The following is a 23,620-nucleotide window of genomic DNA, read 5'->3' on the forward strand; positions in this document are numbered from 1 at the left end:
CACAGTCATACGGAACAGAACGGACTACTGCAAAGAAGTGTACTGACAACTCAACAACCAGGAACACTACAGACAGTTACCTGCAGATCCGACCAAGGAACACACCCGCCAACTCAACAGACTGATTAAGACCTTGGATCCAGACCTTCAGAGCACCCTGTGTGCTCTCATCCCACGTACTCCATAGGGGTGCATTTGACCAGGGCACTTTCCAGGGGTAGAGCGTTGTTTAAGGGGACCAGCGAACCACTTGCACATGTTTTGGCCTTGCCCTAAGCTGGTTAAGTTCTGGTTTTCCTTTGAAACAATGTCAGCGATCTTGGGAGTTAGAGTGGAGCCGTGCCCAATGATGGCGATCTTTGTAGTGTTAGACTTACCTGGGCTGCAGGAGGGGAGGATGGCTGATGTCTTGGCCTTCGCCTCTCTAATAGCCTGGAGGCGAGTCCTGCTCCTAAGGCGTCGGCATGGTTGGGGGATTTGTTGGAATTCCTGCATTCGGCATCGATTAAGTATGCCATTAATAATCTAATTATCTTTTATTAGTGTCGCAAGTAGGCTTACTTTTTTTAATGATCTTTATTGTCACAAGTAGGCGTACATTAACATTCCAGCGCCTGTTCAGAGGGAGAATTCAGAATGTCCAATTCACCTGACAAGCACATCTTTCGGGACTTGGGGGAGGAAACCAGAGCGGCTGGAGGAAAACCACGCAGACATGGGGAGAACGTGCAGACTCTGCACAGTGACCCAGGGAATTGAACCTGGGACCCTGGAGCTTTGAAGCAACAGTGCTACCCACTGTGCTACTGTGCTGTCCACTGCAATGAAGTTACTGTGAAAATTGGATTGGATGAGGGTTTCTACTCTACGTGTATGCAGTTCATTACCTTCTTTAGGAGCTGGTTGTCGTCAGCAAATAAAGGCTTGGCAGGAGGGAGTAGGGAGGGTTCTGAGTTAGGTGGGGTTGTGTTGAGAGGATATTTTCATAAAAGTTGTATAAATTTGCTTGACTATTCTGTATGTGATAGTTGAAATTCGTTTCTGCATAAAAATATTTTTTAAACTCTGAAAGCTTCTGTGGAAGTTGCCACATCTATGGTGCTTGCAATGAGAGCAGCTTTACATATAGGGGCTGGACCAAACAATCCAAAAATGTATTCCTTAAGGAACTAAACTGCAAATGTGCAACCATGTCACCGTTGGACAGTTCGTGGGAGAATGCTGCAATAAATCCCTTTGTTAAGAAGGGGCACACTGCCAAAAGCGTGTTCGACTCAAAACCTCTCTGCAAGAAGAGCCTGGCGCTGTGAAGCAACAGTGCTAACCACTGTGCTACCATGCCGCCCTCTGGAGTTGGTGCGGTCATATCGCATGTTATGCCATCAGGAGAGGAACGACCGATAGCATTTGCTTCATGCACTCATACAAACGTAGAAAAGAATTACACTCAGCTAGAAAAAGAAGCTTTGAGCATCATTTTCGGTGCAAGAAGGTTCCCATTACCTTATGGACATCATTTTACCCTTTGACGGCTCATCGACCCTTGGCTACAATCTTTGGGCTGTTTAAAGTATATCTTCTTTGGCAGCGAGTAGATTGCAAAAACGGTCATTAATATTGTCGGTACACACTTACGATATTCAGTATGGCAAGTCAGAGCAGCTTGCAAATGCTGATGATGTTTTATCACTATTGACACTAAAGTCAAGTGTGACCCAGAGGAAAACTTTGTCAATATTTTGTATTTCCCAGTCGAGGATTGTGTACCTGTGACTTCATCAAGTTCAAAGATATACAAGAGCGAACCATTAATGGGGAAGGTGATGGACTTGGTCAAAATAGGAAAGCTGTCAGATGGTCATAAGAAAAATCCAGATCTCAATCCCTACATTACATGTGACAGTACAGAATGGGTAATCGCTGTGTTTACGCCTCCCTGCTTGCGTAGTAGAGTCTTTTGACACATCCTGGTGTGGTAAGGATGAAGGAATAGGCACGTAGTTAATTTTGGTGGCCAGGATTAGATGCTGAAATTGAAGAGGAAGTTGGGCAATGCCAATCTTGTGCAAAACAATGGAACACTCCTCCATTACATCCGTGGAATGGCTGACTCAGCCATGACAGAGAATACACATTGATGATGCTGGTCCACTGGAGGAACAATTGTTTTTAGTGAATATGGATACACAGACTGTCATTGGCCAGAAGTCACTATAATGCAGTTAACAATGAGTGAGCAGGCTTGAGAAACTAGACGAGATATTTGCAAGATTTGGAACATCTGAGCAGATTGTCAGTGATAATCATACGCAGCTTAACGTTGGTTGAGGACAACTTGAAAGGAAATATTGTGCACTATATCATCCAGCAATAAATGAATTGGCTGAATATTTGGTGCAATTTTTAAATAAATTTGGAGTATCCAATTCATTTTGTTTCCAATTAAGGGCAATTTAGCATGGCCAATCCACCTACCCTGCACATCTTTGGGTTTGGGGGCGAATCCCACGCAAAGACGGGGAGAATGTGCAAACTCCACACAGACAGGTGACCCAGAGCAGGGATTGAACCTGGGACCTCGGTGCCGTGAGGCAGCAGTGCTGCCCCTTGTGCAATTATTAAATCATTCTATCAAAGGACCAGGAGACATTATCAAGAAGAGAAAACAAATTTCTAATATTTTATCGAAAAACTGTACATGCTACCACACCAAGTTCGAACGATTTGTTAACTCCACCCGATAGTTCAGAAATTGTCAAACGATAACAACAAACATAAATTGCGAGGAGGGAGAAAATCTCTAAAACGCGAGTATTCAACAAGGGAAAGAAAGTGATAGTTCAGAGTTATACCACCAACAAGAAATGGGTACCAACTATGATCCTGGCGACAGGGTGCTTTCAGGGGTGTGGGTCGGAGAGGGCAAGGTGTCAGAGATTTACCGAGAGATGAGGGAAGAGGGGGAGGAGTCGGTGGGCGAACTAAAAGGAAAGTGGGAAGAAGAACTAGGGGAGGAGATAGAGGAGGGTATGTGGGCTGATGCCCTAAGCAGGGTAAATTCCTCTTCCTCATGCGCCAGGCTTAGCCTGATTCAATTTAAGGTGCTACATAGAGCACACATAACGGGAGCAAGATTGAGCAGGTTCTTTGGAGTGGAGGACAAATGTAGGAGGTGTGGCGGGAGCCCGGCAAACCACGCACATATGTTTTGGGCATGCCCGGCACTGGAAGGGTATTAGAAGGGAGTGACTGGAGTGATTTCGCGGGTGGTGAAGGCCCGGGTCAAACCAGGCTGGGGGTTAGCTCTATTTGGAGTTGCGGAAGAGCCGGGAGTGCAGGAGGCGAAAGAGGCCGACGTTGTGGCCTTTGCGTCCCTAGTAGCCCGGCGCAGGATCCTACTCATGTGGAAGGAGGCGAAACCCCCCGGATTGGAGGCCTGGGTAAATGATATGGCGGGGTTCATTAAACTGGAGCAGATAAAGTTTGCCCTGAGAGGATCGGCTCAAGGGTTCACCAGGCGGTGGCAGCCATTTCTCGACTACCTAGGGGAACGTTAGAGGGAAGACAGATGACCAGCAGCAGCAACCCAGGGGGAAGGGGGGGGGGGGTTTAGTTTAGTTTAGGTCAAAGATAAAGGGGTTTTGTTACTTGTGTATTGTTAAAAATTTCTGTATTGTTATTGTTGCGTTTGCTTTGTAAGAGGGGAAAAATTGTTGTTTGGGAAAAAAATTTCAATAAAACATATTTATTTTTTTTAAAAAAACTATGATCCTGGCAGGTCCAATATCATACACCATGCAGACTGATGATGAAAAAGTTTGTCAACATCATGCTGATCAGTTGCTTGATGCACAAAGTGAGTTTGCAGAAACTTCTCAATAGATTCTACCTTCAGAAGATATAGAGAGCTATATTTTGGTTCGGGGACCAGAGACCGTGATGAGTTCAGATTCTGGTGCTGAGGGCTTCTCAATGCCTAAAGTAACTACTCAAGAAGTATCAGCTACACAAAGGAATGAGGACACTTCTGGAGTCACAAGTAGCCGAGTTCAAGAACGCTGAATTCTACCAAGAAGGAATGGATGTCCACCACAGTGACTGTCTTAGTGAGTTGTAGATGTCTAATGATAACATATCAAGGGATCAGTTGTATAAATGTTAATTGTTGTCGTTGCACTCTTACTGGTTCTGCGTCACATGATGTGTTTTGATGTCAGCAGAGTGTTTTGAGCAGATCAACATTTTGATTATATGAACTACCATTGTGATGTTTAAGAATGCAGAGTGTGATAATCTCCATGCCTTTTCTCTTTGCGGCAACAAATAAATATAACCGAACCAAGAGAGAATGTTAGAGGATTCCAGGGTGCACAAAATAATGAGGTAGACAGCTAGCACTAATATAAAAAAATAGTAAGTTAATAGGTGAATTTGGAGTAATGGAAAAAAATAATGTCCAAATCCGGATTACTATGCATGTATGTGAATGCACAGAGTATAATAAAATTGTGGGGGAGGTTGATAACAGAGACCTGACTCACGGAAGGGCAGAACTGGGTGTTAAATATTTGTGTGCACAGAAAAGATAAAGGGGAAGGGCAGTAGTATCAGTTAAGGAGAGCGTCTCCGTGCTGGAGAAAAAGGATGTCCCAAGAGGGCTCAAGGACAGAATCAATTTGGCTAGAGCTAAAGAACCAAAAGGGTGCAATTGTGTTTCTCGGTGTTGTCTATAGATTGGCAACCAGTGGGAAAGATGTAGAAGAACAAACCTGCAGGGAAATTACAGAAAGATGCAAAGGTTATAATGGGGGACTTTCATTACCCGAATGTAGACTGGGACAGTGGTCTTGTAAAGGGCAGAAATAGACAAACGTTCCTAGATTGTGTTCAGGAATCTTTTACAGCCTATGTGTGCAGTCCAACAAAAGATGCACTGTACCTGGTTCTTGGAATTGAGGTGGGCCAAGTAGATCAAGTGTCAGTGGAGGAACATTTAGGAGACAGTGTTCATTGTATCCTAAGGTTTAGGATGATGAAGATTGAAAAGGATAATGGGTAAACCAGAGTAAGAATAATTAACTGGGGGAGAGCCGACTTCAATGGCGAAAGAACGGAGTTGGGCTGAACAGACTGGGACTGGAAGACATTGCCAGGCCACTTGCTCCTAAAGAAAGTAAAGGAACTGGAGAATAGCAAAAGCTGCATTCCAACATTTCCCAACAGTGGGTAAGTGCAGTGGTGGTGGTCTGAACTCGAGAGTAGATCACTGATGTGTCTCTAGCTCAGTGATTCTGCAGAGAAGAAGCTGCTATGATAATTGTGGGAAACTGAGTGAGATTATATGATTGTGAGCAATTTTCTGAAAATAAATGCTGGACATTTGCAATTGTTTTGTACTTGATGCAATTCAAACGCTTCAAAGAGTGGGAAATGCAGTCAACGTGTGAAATGCGTGAGAACAAATTTCGCTGAAGGTGGTATGGGTCAGGTGAAATTTTAGAAGACTTGCATTTTTTTTTTAAAAATCATTTCTGACTAGTGATAATAAAATAAGTTGCAACCTGCTTTAAATACATAAATTATGTTCAACACTTGTAATATACAGCATTAAATCATTGCAAGTGTAATTTTAAGATTTTTCAGTGATCTTCATTGGTTAAGAAATTTCTGTAGCCTTGGTTCGCATGCAGTTCATCTACACAGAAAGGTTTGATCTTCGTACCTGTAGCATGTGATACCAGCTAGGGGCAGAAGAACTTCATACCTATCCATCTGTAAAATACAGTTGCCACGTGATACTTGAAGATACATCGGCATATGAGGGTGTTTATTCATCCTCTAGGAAAATGCGCTGCAGTAAGCCCCTTCACCTATGTGTGCAGTTCCCTTGATGTCTTCCTGACGTAGTAACACTTCCTTTTATTAAAACCTCCAGCTATAGTGATAATGCTGTTTATAAAAAAAATATTAAGCAGCTCTTTTATATCTAAGGTCCTCTCCTGCCCCCTGTTGGCTGTTTTGGACTTAAGCTGATGTTCTGAATTCCTTTGCACAACCATCCATTCATAGTATTATGCATTTATCCTTTAGCCACAAAAGAGGTTCTATAATCCCACAGGTGTTTTATTTATCTGTAAAGCAAGCCAACTGGCATATTGAGCCGTACCTAGCCTCATTTCAATTGGTCTCGGTGATGCCTGCCAATATCTTCCTGCTCCTCAATGGGAAATGGCAAATGCTGACAGATGTGTATTTTACAGACCATTAAAAAAAATACGTAGTGGTTGCTTTTGTTGCCTCCTGGGAGGCAATCAACTGGTGATTATATTCATCAAGTTCTGCTGGCAATTATACAGAGTGTATTTAGTATTATCTGCATCTTCTACATTCTGGGTTATTGACAATACCATAACATGAACTGGACATATTTACTCAGTTTTTAATGCAGTTACATTATGGGCTTCTGCATTTCAGGCTGCTCGTTTCTATATGACAGAAGTGGCAACAAAGATTTGCTATTTTTTGTTTATTATCTCACCCTGGTGTATTATTTAGGATTTTAAATATGTTTTTTTTTTAAATAGAAATGGGGAGGGGACATTGACTATTTTTTTGGTTCAATTGTGTAACATTTCATAACACTTCAGTGAAAAGAAAAGGATGTGAAAATGCTTGTATTTTTTAAAAATTCCTAACAAAAGGTAAAAGCTTCATGTTATGTTTTCAGTCTCATGGAAATCTCACTCTCCACTCCACTTTTTTCACTTATTGCCCTCTTCATTCTCCCTCTTCATGAGCGCCTGCTCCCCTATCCTCCCAACATTCCATTGACTTCAGGTTAAGGCAACCTGTGTGCTTTAGTGTGGCACTGTTGATGTTGATCAGAGCTATGGGTCCAAACCAAGACATTTCCAATTTACCTTCCCTGGACCATCTCCAGATTAAATGGTGTGGAGATGCCGGCGTTGGACTGGGGTGAGCACAGTACGAAGTCTGACAACAACAGGTTTGTTTTGATGTCACTAGCTTTCGGAGCGCTGCTCCTTCCTCAGGTGGGGCATGTTAGATCAGTGTTTTTCAAACTTTTTTTTCCCAGGGACCCATTTTTACCAACCGGCCAACATTCGTGACCCATGCCGGCTGACCTTCGCGACCCATGCCGGCTGACCTTCGCGACTCACACCGGCCGACCTTCGCGACTCATGCGGCCGACCTTCGCGACCCACCACGTTCTCTTACCTTGATTTCTGCTGCCAAAATGGAGGAATCGCAATCGCGCCCAAAGCATGTGACGTCAATGTTCGGGGGGCGTCACCTGCTCTATGCCTCCCTTCAGGCAGGAAGATTACACTGCATTTTTTATTTTAAATCTTCTCCTGCTTCTCCGATTGTGCAAACCTACCTTGGCTAATAAATGGAAGGGTTCCAGATGCCTTCTTAACCACCTTAGCAACCTGTCCTTCCACCTTCAGGGATCTGTGCACATTCACTCCAAGGCCCCTTCCTTCTTCTACACTTCTTATTGTCCTGTCATTTATTGTGTAATTCTTTGCCTTGTTTGACCTCCCCAAATGCATGACCTCACACTTCCCTGGGTTGTATTCCATTTGCTGCTTTTCTGCCCACCTGGCCAGACCAGGAGCTGCTTCATATTTTGAAAGACATGAGGGATAAAGTATTTGCTCCTGTATCTATTTGGATCTCATTCAATTCCGAGGTGTGGGCTGGTTGGCTGGCCAGAATGTTCTTTTGTTTCTCCACTTGTTTTCTCTCGTGTATGAATAGTGCCTTATGCTCAATTGTGTTCTGAATGAAGCAAAAATGTGGACATGGGCTAGTTGGTCGAATGTGGTGGTATATTCAATGTAATTCAGCGTAACACTGGATTTGGCTACTTAGGTGCTGGTAGCTTAGTCTGTTTTGGGATCAGAAATAGAAAAGAAATTCATAACAGAATTAGAAAAAAAGTACCTTCACATTTTGGGTGAAATCTTGCCTTTAAATGCTAGCTGCTCAGTTTTCGTTATTGGAGTTTACGGAACCATGCAGTTCTGCGCATGAGTACCGATGAGCGGCCACGCATGCGCAGTGTGCCTACATTTTTTTATATGGTCGCGGCTGTCATTTTGAAGTCTGCTTGCAGCCAGCACTGTTAAAAGCCGGCTGTTTCATGCGGATTTGCGCAGTCGGGGGCGCCGCGACGGACGGCTCCGCGACCCTCCAGATACCTGCCACGACCCACCAGCGGGTCACGACCCCCACTTTTAAAATGCCTGTGTTAGATAATCAGCATTTGAGTGCAATGGAGTATATTTTGTGAAATAGTAGGAGGATTGGGATACTGGATATTCAAGAGGAGTGCTCGGTACCATCAGTCAACTTGAATAACAGCATTGCTTCAGGACAGATCGATCTCCCCATATCTTTTGAGGAGGTGATGCACTAAATTGAAGGGAAGAGCCATGTGACTCACTAAATTATGTATTGAGAGATTGTTTTGTAAAGTGTGTCATGCAATCTTGTGGTCTGGGTTTAGCTCAGTGGGGTAGACAGCTGGTTTGTGATGCAGAACAAGGCCAGCAGCGCGGGTTCAATTCCCGTACCAGCTGAGAATTCTGAATTCTCCGTGTACCAAACAGGCGCTGGAATGTGGAGACTAGGAGCTTTTCACAGTAATTTCATTGCAGTGTTAATGTAAGCCTTCTTGTGACAATAAAGGTTATTATTTATTTAATGTCCTTTTAGGGAAAGAAGTCTGCCATCCTTACCTAGTCTGGCCTACATGTGATTCCAGACTCGTGGCAATGCCGTTTACACTTAAATGCCATTCAGTTCAAGGGCAATTGGGGATGGGCATTAAATGCTGGCGCAGCCTACGACTCACTGACCTCATAAATAAATGACTCTTTCTTTGTAAACCTATTCAATGGTTGGGTTGATTCATTGCAAGTTGGGTTGATTCATTGCAAGTTATGAAAGCTGTCACTTCTCTGGAGCCTGAGATGAAGTTATTGGGTGCACTTTTTGTCAAAAACACATTCTGGAGGCAGTCCAGACCATAGAGGCACAGCACGACAAGGTTCCTCCTTTTGAGAATGTATGAAATATGTAAACAGAATAACAGCCAGCAATTTGGGTTTAGGACCGGTACTGGAAAGGTTTAGAATGGGTTTCCAGGAACAGTGATTGAGTTCAAGAAATGTAAGAAATTAAGTTACTAACTAGAAAGCCAGCGTAACCCTGGTTGGATTTAAATTGAGCTTTCAGAAATGTTTTAAAAGAAATTTGGGTGCCATATATAGTTTGCAATATAATTATTAATGACATTAATGATGCTCTCTTTATTGATGGCCACTTCATTTGTCAATAAATTGTCACTGCATTGCGACAAGTCGCGAATGAACACAAAAGAGCAAGTATATTTTGCATACAAAATAAAATATTAGAAATTGATGGAATCGAATAATCTTTACACATGCATAAATGTGCCTGTTTCACTGAAAGACATATTAGTCCTGAAAAATCCTTATGTTGCAGCAAATAAGCATTTGATGTTGCTTTGCTTTAAGATTCACATGATTGGTGTGAAAAACTTCACAAAGATTGAAGACTAAAGTTATAAAATTATATTACTTTGGACTGTGAGAAGCATTGGACATTGGGTTTCCGGTGTCTAAACTTTGTTCATGGACTTCTCTTGAGTTCTTCTGAACTTGAGTTTCAACCTTGTAACTTTCAGCTTAGCCGATTCTATACAGAACCTTCGGTTATTCAGACTGAGTTTTGCACCACTGCAAAACAATTATGACTTTGCAGACACACAAACTGCAGCATAACAGAAACCAAACTAGTGTCAGTACAATTTATTGGCTTGGACTCCACCATATGAAGGTAATCGTGCCCTTGCTTTTGGCCTGCTAAAAAGTCCAAAATACTGCAACTGATGTGAAGTTAATTTTTAAACTAGAAGATTTGACTGGACTGTTTTCAAACATGGCACTGCGTCAACTGCTTTCACTTTATCTTAAAATGTAACATACATGTTGATACCTTTTTGATGACATTCAGACTTTGATTATACATGTACCTGGTTTACTCCAGTTTGAGGTCATAGAATTAGCATTATAACTAACTGTTGCTGGCTTATCTTGTTCCTAGGTACAGTTCTCAAACCAGTCTTGCATTATTACTGGAGTTTCACTTTTACTAAGGACTGATTTATTCAACATTTTAATTTTAATTTAAAGTTGTAGCATTATAACTAGATTTAAGGACTTTCGGTGGCGACATGTAGGTGGGAGGTCGCATGTTGGATGGTTCTCGCCAGAGTTCTCGTTCCTTGGCCCTTTTCGCCCAGTTTGGGGGGAACTTTTATGTGAACTGTCTCCAACAAAGTTGTGGGTATTGGAGGATGTCGAAAACCCAACGAAAGAATACAGCATGAAAAGGAACGAGTGCTAGTCCGCCAGTGGGCCAGAGTACGGTGTAGAGTTCTGTGGTAGGAAAGATGATGGGAGCAAGCTCGCTGGGTGGGGCTGCGCCCATTACATGGATACGCTAGCTGAGGTGATGGCGGTGGAGTTTGAGGGACAGTTTACTCAGTATTTCGAGTGGCGTGGGAAGGAGATGTTGGGAACTCTCCAAACAGTCGGTGGAAGATATGTTGGCCCCGATAAAGGAGGCTCTTGGAAAGGCATTGGAGACGGTTCGGGAGCATGTGAGGTATTGAAGGGGGTGAAGGAGGAGGCACTGTCGTGGCACAGCAACCAGCTCTCCTCACTGGGAGAGAGAGAGGAGCTGCTGCAGGTGATGGACAGTAATAAAGGGGGTGGAGGAGTTACTGTCATGGCACAGCGACCAGCTCACCTCGCTGGGAGAGAAGCTGCTGAAGGTGGAGGACAGTAATAAAAAGGGCTGAGAGACAAAGTGGAGGACCTGGAGAACAGGACACAGCGTCAGAATCTTCGGATCCTGGGACTGTCTGACGGCCCATGAACGACGGAATACTTTTTGGGAATGTTCGCAAAATTGCTGAGGGAGGATAATAATATCTCCCTCTTTGGTCGAAGCCAAAGGTGAATGATCCACCAAGAGCTGTGATAGTCTGTGGTACATACCAGGACGACACAGTGGAGCTGGCAAGAAGGCACGCTGCCTTTAACGGAGCTAAGCAGTACTTTACAAGAGAGAGTGGTGTGCGGTTCAAGGTGATCTCCCCCAGCGAAGAGCTGAGGGTTACGGATAACTCCCAAGGACCTTTTTTTGAAAACGGTGGAGGCGTTCGTGAAGGATTGGGACTGAACTGAGTTTGGAATCTGCGCTCTCGTGTTATGGTTGGGACGGGATGATGTTGGGCTATTGATTTGATATGATTTGATTTATTGTCACATGTGCCGAAGTACAGTGAAAGTATTTTTCTGCGGCCGAGGGAACGTACACAGTACGTACATAATAGACAAAAGAATAATCAACAGAGAACATTGACAAATGGTACATCGACAAACAGTGCCAAACAAAGGAAATACATGAGCAAGAGCAGCATAGGGCGTTGTGAATAGTGTTCTTGCAGGGAACAGATCAGTTCGAGGGGGAGTCGTTAAGGAGTCTTGTAGCTGTGGGGAAGAAGCTGTTCCTATGTCTGGATGTGTGGATCTACAGACTTCTGTACCTTCTGCCTGATGGAAGGGTCTGGAAGAAGGGAATGCCTGGATGGGAGGGGTCTCTGATAATGCTGTCTGCCTTCCTGAGGCAGCGGGAGGTGTATATAGAATCAATGTGGGGGTGGCAAGCTTGTGTGATGCATTGGGCTGAGTTCACCACACACTGCAGTTTCTTGCGATCTTGGACCGAGCAGTTGCCATACCAGGCTGTGATGCAGCCGGATAGGATACTCTCTATTGCACATCTGTAGAAGTTTGTGAGAGTCGATGCAGACATGCCAAATTTATTTTGCTTCTGTAGAAGTAGAGACGTTGTTGGGCTTTCTTGACTGTTGCATCAACGTGAGTGGACCAGAACAGACTGTTGGTGATGGTAACCCCCAGGAACTTAAAGCTATCGACCATCTTCACTTCGGAGCCATTGATGCAGACGGGAGTGTGTGTCGTGCTATGCTTCCTGAAGTCGATGATCAGTTCCTTGGTCTTTCCAACATTTAGAGAGAGGTTGTTTTCAGTACACCATGCAACCAAGTGATTTATCTCCCTCCTGTAGTCTGATTCATCGTTGTTTGAGATACGGCCCATCACAGTTGTATCATACGCAAACTTATAGATTGAGTTGGAGTTAAATCTTGCCACACAGTCGTGTGTGTATAGGGAGTACAGTAGAGGACTGAGCACACATCCTTGCGGGGCTCCAGTGTTGAGGACTGTTGTGGAGGAGGTGCTGTTGCCTATCCTGACAGATTGCAGTCTGTTGGTGAGGAAGTTGAGGATCCAGCTGCAAGGGGCTGGTTTAGCACAGGGCTAAATCGCTGGCTTTGAAAGCAGACCCAGGCAGGCCAGCAGTACGGGTCAATTCCCGTACCAGCCTCCCCGAACAGGCGCCGGAATGTGTCGACTAGGTGCTTTTCACAGTAACTTTGTTTGAAGCCTACTTGTGGCAATAAGTGATTTTCATTTCATTTCACAGGGAGGGGTCACGTCCAAGATTACGGAATTTGGTTATTAGTCTTGACGGGATAATGGTGTTGAAGGCGGAGCTGTAGTCTATGAACAGCAGTCTTGCATAGGTGTCCTTGTTGTCAAGGTGTTCGAGTGTTGATTATAGAGCTAGGGAGATAGCTTCTGCTGTGGACCGGTTGCGGTGATAGGCAAACTGCAGTGATTCGAGAGCGTCTGGGAGGCTGGCAGTGATCCGTCTCATGACTAGCCGCTCAAAGCATTTCATGATAACAGACGTCAGGGCCACCGGTCGGTAGTCGTTGAGGCAGGCTACCTTGTTCTTATTTGGTACTGGTATTATGGTGGTCTTCTTGAAGGATGTGGGGACCTCAGAGCGGAGGAGTGAGGTGTTGCAGATATCTGCAAATACACTCGCCAGCTGGTCTGCGCAGGCTCTGAGTGCTCGCCCAGGGACTCCGTCGGGGCCCGTCGCTTTCCGCGGATTCACTTTCAAGAAGGCAGCTCTTGCCTCTGAGGCTGTAATAGTGGGTATGGGTGTGTCCAGGGCTGTTGGGGCGGGTGGCACTGATACATTGGCTGACTACTCAAAGCGGGCGTAGAACCTGTTCAGATCATCGGGTAGGGATGCTCCAGCCCCAGACATTCCTCCTGGCCTTGCTTTACAGCCTGTGATCTTGTGTAGGCCCTGCCATAGTCGTCGTGGGTTCGTGTTGTTGGCCTGGGACTAGTTTGATGCGGTATTGTCTTTTAGCATCCCTGATGGCTTTCCCTACGTCGTACCTGAATTTCTTATATAGGTCAGGGTCGTCAGACTTGAATGCCTCTGTCAGGAACTTCAGCAGGGAGTGAACCCTTTGGTTGAGCCAGGGTTTCCGATTGGGGAATACCCGTATTGTCTTCTTTGGTACACAGTCCTCGACACACTTACCGATGACGTCTGTGACGGTGGTTGCGTACTCGTCCAGGTTAGCTGCCGCGGCCTTGATTATGGATCAGAGGTAAGTCTAGCGTTGAGGTCATCCGAGCAGTCGCGGAGGATGTCCTCAGATTCCTCGGACCAGCACTGCACAGTTTTCTTGACTGGCTCAGCACGCTTGAGTTGCTGTTTGTAAGCCGGAAGTAGGAATACCGACTTGTAGTCAAATTTGTCTAAGTGTGGTCGGGAATGGAGCAGTAGGCACCTTTGATGCTCGTGTAGCAGTGGTCCAGGGTGTTTGCACCTCTGGTGGAGCAGGAGATATGTTGATGGAGTTTGGGTAGGACCCTTCTGAGGTTGGCATGGTTGAAGTCTCCGGCCACGATTGTCAGGGCTTCAGGGTGATTTGTTGATGGTGGAATGTAGTTCGTCAAGTGCTTTCTTCACTTCCGCCTGGGATGGGATGTAGACTGCTGTGATGAATACAGAGGTGACTTCACATGGGAGGTAGAAGGGGCGACACTTCACAGGTAGTAATTCTAGGTCTGGGGAGCAATGGCATGCTAGGAACACCACATCCGAGCACCAGGAGGTGTTGATCAGGAGGCAAACACCCCCGCCCTTCGACTTGCCTGAGACCTTTGTGCAGTCCATTCGGTGGATTGAAAAACCTTCGGGTTGGATGGCGCAATCTGGTGTGGCCGGAGTGAGCCATGTCTCGGTGAAGCAGAGCACACCGCAGTTTCTCACTGCACTCTGGGAGGTAAGTCTAGCGTTGAGGACATCCAGCTTGTTCTCAATCGCTTGGACGTTCGCCAGAAGTATGCTGGGAGAGGAGTCTTGAAGCCGCGTAATTTAAGTTTCACTTTCAGGCCGGCGCGTTTTCTACTCTTCCTGGGTCGTTGGCTGCTCTTGGATGGCAGGGCTGGCTTTGCGTAAAGTAAGTGATTGCGTTCAGAGGGGTAGTCGATGATGGTGGCGGTGTCAGGGTCACTGGAGGGGGTTGTGCGTGGTCCGGACTGGTCTCTTGGTGGCAAACCTGAGTTGGCTAGTGAACAGGATCAAGGTAGGGGGAGGAGCTGCGGCCAGCCGTGTCTGGACAGGTTTTGGCTGGCCAAGGAGGTGTCCATGGTGGGGGAATAGGGAACATGCAAAGCGAAGTCGTTTTGAAAGGAAGTGGATGGGGAATTTCTGGGATAGTTAGGGGGAGGTAGTTGGTTGACCGTGACTAGAGGCAGGTTTTGGTCCCATATGTGGGGCCGGAGGCCATTTTGGGTGGTCGATGGGCCTCAAGTTGGCGGGGGAGCATGTGTGCCTGCGGGATGGTTTGGCTGAAAGGAGAGGGGGTGAGAGACCGCCCCCCCCCCCCCCAGTCTGGAGGGTAACGTGAAACGTGTATGGGTTGGGTGGACCAGTGAAATGGGCAAGTCTTTTCACATTTGAAGAGCTTGAGAGCCGATGTGATGGTGCTGCAGGAGACCTACCTGTGGGTAAAGGACCAGGCAAGGCTGCGGAAGGGTTGGATGAGCCAGGTGTCTCACTCGGACTTTGATAGTAGGGCATGGGGGTTAGTGATACTGGTGGGTAAGAGAGTTGGGTTTCAGATGGAGAAGGTGGTGGCAGATCAGGGAGGAGTGGGGGGGGGTGGAAGATATGTTACAGTTACTTGCGCTTTGGAGGGGAGGCTGGTGGTGTTGGTTCGTGTGTATGCCCCGATGGAGGGTTAATGAAGAGGTGGTGGCAGATCAGGGGTGAGTGGGGGTGGTGGAAGATATGTTACAGTTACGTGCACTTTGGAGGGGAGGCTGGTGGTGTTGGTTAGTGTGTATGCCCCAAATTGGATGATGTAGGGTTTATGAAGAGGATGTTGGTGGCCACTCCAGGCATCATACACCTCAGATAATTTTAGGTGGGAACTTAAACACAGTGCAAATTATTGATCTAAGCTGCGCTCGTAGACCCCTTCAGGGGGAACGAAGGTGTTGGCAGCGTTCATGAAGGGGTGGAGGGAGAGGGCGGACCCGTTGCGGTTCTTGCATCCAGCGGGTAGAGAGTATTCCTTTTTTTTCACCAGTGCATTATGTATGTTTGAGGATTGATTTCTTTATTATGGGGAGGTCGCTGTTGTTGGGTGAGGAAAGCAGAATACTCGGCGATTGTTATTTTGGATCATGCTCATGTATCTGGAGAAGGGTGCTGCACAGAGGCCGGCATGGAGTTGGATGTGGGGCTGCTGGCAGATCCGAATTTGTGTGTAAAAGATGGGGAAGGTGATTGCCAATTATGTGACGTTTTAATAAAAAGGGGTGAGGTCTCCATCGGTGATATGGGAGGCGTTGAAGGCGGTTGTGAGGGGCGAGATCATCTCGTATAATGTACAGGTTGATAAGGAGGCAAGAGAGGAGCGGCAGCGGCTGGTAGACAAAATTTTGGAAATTCATGGGAAATATGTGGAAGATCCCACTCCGTAACTTTTGGCCAGTAGAAAAGAACTGCAGGCGCAGTTTGAGCTTTTGTCCACTGGGAAAGCGGTACGCCAATTGAGGCAGGCAAAGAATGTGGTGTACGAGTCTGGGGAGAAGGCCAGTTGCTTTCTGGTGGGACAACTCTGCCGGCAGGCACCCTCTTGGGAGATTGTTCAGGGCCGGGATAGAGTGAGGGGGCTGGGTGACGGCGCCGGAGCAAGTGAATAGGGCATTCGAGGAATTTTATAAGAGGTTGGATCTCCCAGGGGGACGCTAGATATGAGGGAGTTTTTGGAGGAGCTGGAGTTTCCCACATTGGGAGAGGAGGATAGGACATGGTTGGAGGAGCCAGTGGGGATCGAGGCGTTTCGGATGGCGATAGCTAAAATGCAAATGGTAGAGCACCGGGGCTGGATGGGTGCCGGATGGGTTCCTGGTGGAATTTTATAAGAAGTTCTTGGACAGGCTGGCACTGCTGTTGGTGGAGATGTTTGAGGACACGGTAGCTAGGGGAATACTCCCAGAGGCGATGGGACAAGCATCTATTTCACTTTCGTTTTAAAAAAAGATAAGGACCCAGAGAGAGTGTGAGTCTTTTCGGCCAATTTCCTTGCGAAATGTGGATGCCAAGATTCTTGCCAAAGTGTTGCCGCTTTGGCACTCAGGCTAGAAGAATACCTCCCGCAGATGGTTAGGGAGGATCAGATGGGGTTTGTAAAGATAAACCGTTGTCTTCAAATACGCGACGCTTGCTAAACATGGTACTCTCCGCCAGAGGTGGTGGTGGCATTTGATGCGGAGAAAGCATTTGGTCGGGGAGAGTGGAGTTATTTGTTTGCGGTGTTGGAACAGTATAGGATTGGGCCTAAGTTTGTGGCGTGTGTCAAATTGTTTTAAGGACCCAAAGGCAAGTGTTTGTACGAATGAGGTGAACTCAGACATTTCAGTTGCATAGGGTAACGAGTCAGGAGTGTCCCATATCCTCCCTTTTTTGTTTACACTGTTGATCGAGCCCTTGGCCATTCCGCTGAGGAACTCAAATAAGTGTAGGGGTGTAATGGGGGGGGGCGGGGGCTGGAGGACAGGACATCTCGTCAACAAGGACTCCTACATCAGACTCCTATTTATTGACTACAGCTCCGCCTTCAACACCATAATCCCAGCCAAGCTCATATCAAAGCTCCAAAACCTAGGACTTGGCTCCCCACTCTGCAACTGGATCCTCGCTTTTCTGACCAACAGACCACAATCAGTAAGAATGAACAACAACACCTCCTCCACAATAGTCCTCAATACCGCCACAAGGCTGCGTACTTAGCCCCCTACTCTACTCCCTGTACACACTAAGACTGCGTGGCAAAATTTGGTTTCAACTCCATCTACAAGTTTGCTGACGATATGACCATAGTGGGCCGGATCTCGAATAATGACAAGTCAGAATACAGGAGGGAGATAGAGAACCTAGTGGAGTGGTGCAGCGACCACAATCTATCCCTCAATGTCAGCAAAACTAAAGAGCTGGTCATTGACTTCAGGAAGCAAAGTACTGTACACACCCCTGTCAGCATCAACGAGGCCGAGATGGAGATGGTTAGCAGTTTCAAATTCCTAGGGGTGCACATCTCCAAAAATCTGTCCTGGTCCACCCACGTCGACGCTACCACCAAGAAAGCACAACAGCACTTGTACTTCCGAAGGAAACTAAGGAAATTCGGCATGTCCACATTAACCCTTACCAACATTTACAGAATCGCCATAGAAAGCATCCTATCTGGCTGCATCACAGCCTGGTATGGCAACTGCTCGGCCCAGGACCGCAAGAAACTTCAGAGAGTCATGAACAGCGCCCAGTCCATCACACAAACCTGTCTCCCATCCATTGAAACCATTTACACCTCCCGCTGCCTGGGGAAAGTGGGCAGCATAATCAAAGACCCCTCCCATCTGGCTTACTCACTCTTCCAACTTCTTCCATTGGGCAGGAGATACAGAAGTCTGAGAACACGCACAAACAGACTCAAAAACAGCTTCTTCCCCGCTATTACCAGACTCCTAAACGACCCTCTTTATGGACTGACCTCATTAATACTGCACCCTGTATGCTTCATTCGATGCCGGTGCTTATGTAGTTACCTTGTGTTGCCCTATTATGTATTTTATTTTATTCCCTTTTCTTCCCATATACTTAATGATCTGTTGAGCTGCTCGCAGAAAAATACTTTTCACTGTACCTCGGTACACGTGACAATAAACAAATCCAATCCAAGGATGTCTCTGGTATGCCAATGACCTTTTGTTGTATGTTTCCAACCCATTTCCTATGGTGGGGGATATAATGGGGCTGCTCAAGCGATTTGGAGCTTTGCCGGGATACAGACTGAATTTGGAGAAGAGCGAGTGCTTTTTGGTTTCCCCCACCGGAAAGGGGAGCTGGCTTGGGTGGATTGCTGTTCTGTGTGGCGACCACTCACTTCAGTTATGTGGGGGTACAGGTGGCTTTAGATTGGGCCTGACTCCTTAAATTGAATTTTACAGCCTGGGGGCAGGGTCAAGGCAGATCTGCAGAGGTGGGACAGCCCCCCCATATCATTGGCAGGCTGGGTACAGTCGGTAAAGGTGAATGTTATGCTGTGGTTTTTATTCTTATTTTGGTGTTTACCAGTTTTCTTGCGAAGAATTTTTTATGGGGGTGAAACGGTTCATTTGTCTGGGCAGGCAAGGTAGCGAAGATTCTGAGAACGATGCTTCAGAGATAGTGACAATTAGGAGGTTTGGCTCTGCCGAATCTGATGTATTATTATTGAGTGGCAAACTCTGAGAAGGTACGGGGTTGGGGTGTGGATCAGGATGGAGGCAGGCTCTTATAGGGGGTCAGTGTTGCAGGTGCTGACGATGGTGCCATTCCTGTTTGCCCCAGGATAGTCCGGTGATGGTGGCCACGCTGAAGATATGGAGACAATTTCGGCAGAATTTTCAGTTGTGGCAGGGTCGAAGTTGATGCCGATTTGAGAGAATCATTTGTTTGAGCCGGCAAGATTGGATGCTCGGTTTCGGGGCTGGGAGGAACTGGGGTGATGGAAATGACGGACCTATTTTTGGTAGGGTGGTTCACGAGCTTGGAGGAGTTGGAGATATTGGGTTAGGAGGAGTTAGGTGGATTGGCCATGATAAATTGCCCTTGGTGTCCAAAATTGTCGTTAGTGTTGGGCGGGGTTACTGGGTTATGGGGATATGGTGGAGGTGTAGACCTTGAGTAGGGTGCTCTTTCCAAGAGCCGGTACAGACTCCTTCTGCACTGTAAATTCTATGATGATATTTGGGATTCCGCGGAAGGAGGCCTTTAGGTATATGCAAATGCAGGATTTTGCAAGGAAGGCTTTCCCGAGATTTCCGTTGACACCGCCTTCCTCATTGGGGAGGGGGGGGGGGTAATTTTGGCAATCTATGGGAGGATTTTGGAGGAGGAGATGGCCTTAACCCCCTCTAACAACGCCATCTCCTCCTCCAAAATCCTCCCATAGATTGCCGAAATGGCCCACCCCGGCAATCACTGGAAACACCCCCTCCAACAATGGCAAGTGGGAAGAGCACCTGTGGGGGGAGGGAGCGGGGGGCTGCTGAGGGCGAACGCCTCAACCTTATATGCGAGATTAAAGCTAATGCAATTAGAGGTGGTACATAGGGTGCACCTGATGAGGTCAAGGTTGAGCCGGCAGTTTGAGGGGGTGGAAGATACTTGAGCATGGGAGGGGCCCAGCCAACCATGTGCAGATGTTCTGGCCCTGTCTGAAGTTGGTGAAGTTTTGGAGTACTTTCTTCACCATGTCGGCAATCTTAGACTTGGAGCCCAGTACCCTGGGTGCCATATTTGGGGTCTTGGACATGCCGGGGCTACAGACTGGGGCAGGAGCGATGTTTTAGCCTTCGCCCGCAGGCGGGTTCTGTTGGGGTGGAGGTTAGCTTCTCTGTCCTGTGCCTGAGTGTGGCTAGGGGACCTGATCGAAGTTCCTGCAAGGTTATGTTCAAGGTTGAATCTGTTGAGTTGATCACCATCAGCTGCTATAGCGGGAGATGGGGGGTGGGGCATTATTTTCTGAGTCATATATGTATTAGGTGTAGTGTGGGGGGTGGCTAGTGTTATCCTTTCTACCTTGTGTTTTTTATGTATACAATGTTGAAAACAGAATGAAAATATATGTTTTTTTAAATAGATTTAAGGGTCCAACGTTACGGTTGCTAAATTTGCTGATGACACATAGCAAGTAGGAAAGTAAGTTGTGAAGAAGACTTAAGGAAAGTAAATAGAATGTTGTTGTGCACTGTGAATAAAGGTAGAAAGGCTCTGCTTCAGTTATACAGGGCACTGATGAGACCACATCTGGGGTACTGTGGACAGCATTGGTCTCCTTATTTAAGGAAGAATGTAATTGCATTGGAAGCAGTTCAGAGAAGGTTTGCTAGACTAATACCTGGGATGAGCAGAGTGCCTTGTTGCTAACTTTTGGTTGGTTCAATTGGCTCTGTTTTATAACCTTTGCTCTCGAGTCGCCAGGTATCTTTATGATACCGCCACGAGGTTCAAGTTCAAGTAATGAACAATAACTCAATACACCGATTAGTAAGATTCAAATTAAAGCACATTTATTATACACAGTAATCGCTACTCATGCACAAATTCTACTTCTAAGCTACTTCTACAACTAACAGGCCTATACTTAGCTTCGGACTGGCCCACCAGGTCAGGGGAACAAATGGCCTTTCGTTCGGGTTCCGAGTCTGCGGGATTCGAAGTTGCTATGGATTGGTAGCTAGGAGTGCCAATCTCATAGCGAGCATTGACTTAAGACTTGCTGGATATCGGCGGCAGCTGCACCAGTCACTGTCAACGGTTGGTTCGCGTTGCTGAGTGACCCGTTCAAGAAGAACGATTTGAACTTGGGGGTTTAACTTTATAGTCCCCAGGGGCTTCCCGCCTTTCGGGGCGGACCCTGTACCTGGTTCCAAGTGATTGGACTTTGTTCCAACCGCTTGGTTCGATTTCTCCAATACTGGAGCGGTTCCCTGATCGATGGGCGATCTTGAAGTGTCCGTTAACCTCCTTTGTGTTGGCTCCTGCTGGCGCCGGGGAGTCTGGCTTAGCTTTGTTTATCCCAAATGTTGCGATTATTCCCGGGGATCGCTTATTAGTATGTAGATGGCTGCTACATTATTATGCAGATGGCTGCTTGTATCGATGCTGTCTGGGCTTTTGCAGAGTTTAATACACAGTAACTTGTACCTGCTAGTTTCTGCCTGTGTTGGCTGAATTTCCCTTCAGCCTTTGCTGTTCTCCATTTTAAATCGGGAGTTGGCCAACCCAGGTGGCTACAGCCTCATGAAGAAAGGTTGGATTGGTTAAGCTTGTACCCACTGGAGTTCAGAGTGTACAAGGCAAATTGATTGAAACAAGACATTGAGAGATCTTGAAGGGGTGGATGTGGAAAAGGTGTTTTCTCTGAGGGTCTTGAGCCTTCGGAACTATCTTCTTCAAAAGGCAGTGAAACCGGAATCTTTGAATGTTTTTAAGGCAGTAGTAGATAGATTCCTAATGAGCACAGTTTGTGGGGGGGGTAGGTGAGAATGTTGAGTTGAGGGCAACCATGATCTTATTGAATGGCGGAGCAAGCCCGAGGGGCCAATTGCCCTCCACCTAGTCCTGGTCATATTAATGGCAAATTGTAATCCATTGTTAAGCTTTCTGAGATGTAGATTTAACTTGCAGGAAATTAGAAAACTGGCAAAATATAACGTAAAATATTTTGTGTTCCAAATATTAATGCCACTTTATCGTCGGTGATTCGCATAGATATTTACGACGGACTGAATTGGTTTTAAAGCCTCGCACCTCCCTCAGTAGCAGTCACAGTATAAATTAATTGTATCAGCATTAGTTACTGCCGAAAGTGGTTCTAGATGAGTCCCAAGGTGAAAAGAGAATAGCTGTTTCAGTCATTCATGTGTACATCTCATTAGTATTAATATATCTCATTATTCTTACAGGAGATGCTTTGTTACTACAAGACTGCCAAGGAACAACACCCCTAGATTATGTTGATTGTCCAAATGTAGAGGAAGATCTTTGTGTGGTCACTGAAGTCAGATTGGAGGAGATTGCTGAGAGGCAATTTGGAAATTTGAACAAAGATGTCAATCCAACAGACATTGAACCCAGTGCATATCTCTGGTCTATACTTCTAAAGAACTATATTGAAAATCATAATTTGACTTTGATCTGTCATTTTGTGAATGATTCACCTTTGACTACTATTCAGCTTTCAGGTAAAAATAAGTTTGAGAACCTGATAAATTCCTTTCCTGACCAGCTGATGGTGCAGTATGCTGAAGATTTAAAAGCTTATAAGGACCTTCCAAAATATATCCAGCAATTGTTTGGCAATCTGAGGCAGGGATCTCTGGCACTTGGAGCGGATACACAATTGCTCCTGCTGCATGTGGAATCAACACTTATTTATCCTTAAACACACCAAATCTTGGTGTGAAGTAAAAATGCTGCTCGGAACGACTATGATTGTGAATTGAAACAAAAGTGTTTAACCACAGGAAAAGCTGAAATTGTTTGCAATTGCCATTTCTGCATTCTGTAAAAATTGCATAAGAACTATTTTCACCAAAGACTTGCGATTCTGTTACTGCTATTTATCCATGGCATGACAAAGCTGTGCAGAATGTGTTATATACGATTGTTCTTGGTGTCTATATTTTGAAATGATGTGGAGATGCCGGCGTTGGACTGGGGTGAGCACAGTAAGAAGTCTTACAACACCAGGTTAAAGTCCCAACAGGTTTGTTTTGATATCACTAGCTTTCGGAGCACTGCTCCTTCCTCAGGTGAATGAAGAGGTATGTTCCAGAATCATATATATAGACAAATTCAAAGGTGCCAGACAATGCTTGGAATGCTAGGATTAGCAAGTGATTAAATCTTTACAGATCCAGAGATGGGGTAACCCCAGGTTAAAGAGGTGTGAATTGTGTCAAGCCAGGACAGTTGGTAGGATTTCGCAGGTCAGATGGTGGGTGATGAATGTAATGCGACATGAATCCCAGGTCCCGGATGAGGCCGCACTCATGTGTGAGGAACTTGGCTATATGTTTCTGCTCGGCGATTCTGCGTTGTCGCACGTCCTGAAGGCCGCCTTGGAGAACGCTTACCCGGAGATCAGAGGCTGAATGCCCTTGACTGATGAAGTGTTCCCCAACTGGTGTTCCAACAACGCAGAATCGCCGAGCAGAAACTTATAGCCAAGTTCCGCACACATGAGTGCAGCCTCAACCGGGACCTGGGATTCATGTCACATTACATTCATCACCCACCATCTGACCTGCGAAATCCTACCAACTGTTCTGGCTTGACACAATTCACACCTCTTTAACCTGGGGTTACTCCATCTCTGGATCTGTAAAGATTTAATCACCTGCTAATGCTCGCATTCCAAGCATTGTCTGGCATCTTTGAATTTGTCTATATATATGTTTCTGGAACATACCTCTTCATTCACCCGAGGAAGGAGCAGCGCTCCGAAAGCTAGTGATATCGAAACAAACCTGTTGGA

The 23,620-nt window shown here is 46.0% G+C and overlaps 1 protein-coding gene across 6 annotated transcripts in view; it reads left to right on the forward strand.

Moving 5' to 3' along the window:
• The window catches only part of slf1 (SMC5-SMC6 complex localization factor 1), a 141,850-nt gene extending 118,995 nt beyond the window's left edge, over nucleotides 1–22,855 (forward strand). For 4 of the 6 annotated variants that reach the window (XM_072516296.1, XM_072516297.1, XM_072516299.1 and 1 more), the window contains one exon: nucleotides 22,047–22,855. In XM_072516296.1, the coding sequence (XP_072372397.1) occupies nucleotides 22,047–22,525 (479 nt within the window). In that variant the 3' untranslated portion in view covers nucleotides 22,526–22,855. Of the gene's footprint in view, nucleotides 1–3,778; nucleotides 4,107–22,046 lie in introns of all 6 variants that reach the window. The other 2 variants (XR_011949069.1, XM_072516300.1) reach the window with 2 other exon arrangements.
• The last annotated feature ends 765 nt before the right edge of the window (nucleotides 22,856–23,620 follow it).

Source organism: Scyliorhinus torazame, chromosome 9, assembly GCF_047496885.1.
Source record: "Scyliorhinus torazame isolate Kashiwa2021f chromosome 9, sScyTor2.1, whole genome shotgun sequence".
Taxonomy (NCBI): domain Eukaryota; kingdom Metazoa; phylum Chordata; class Chondrichthyes; order Carcharhiniformes; family Scyliorhinidae; genus Scyliorhinus; species Scyliorhinus torazame.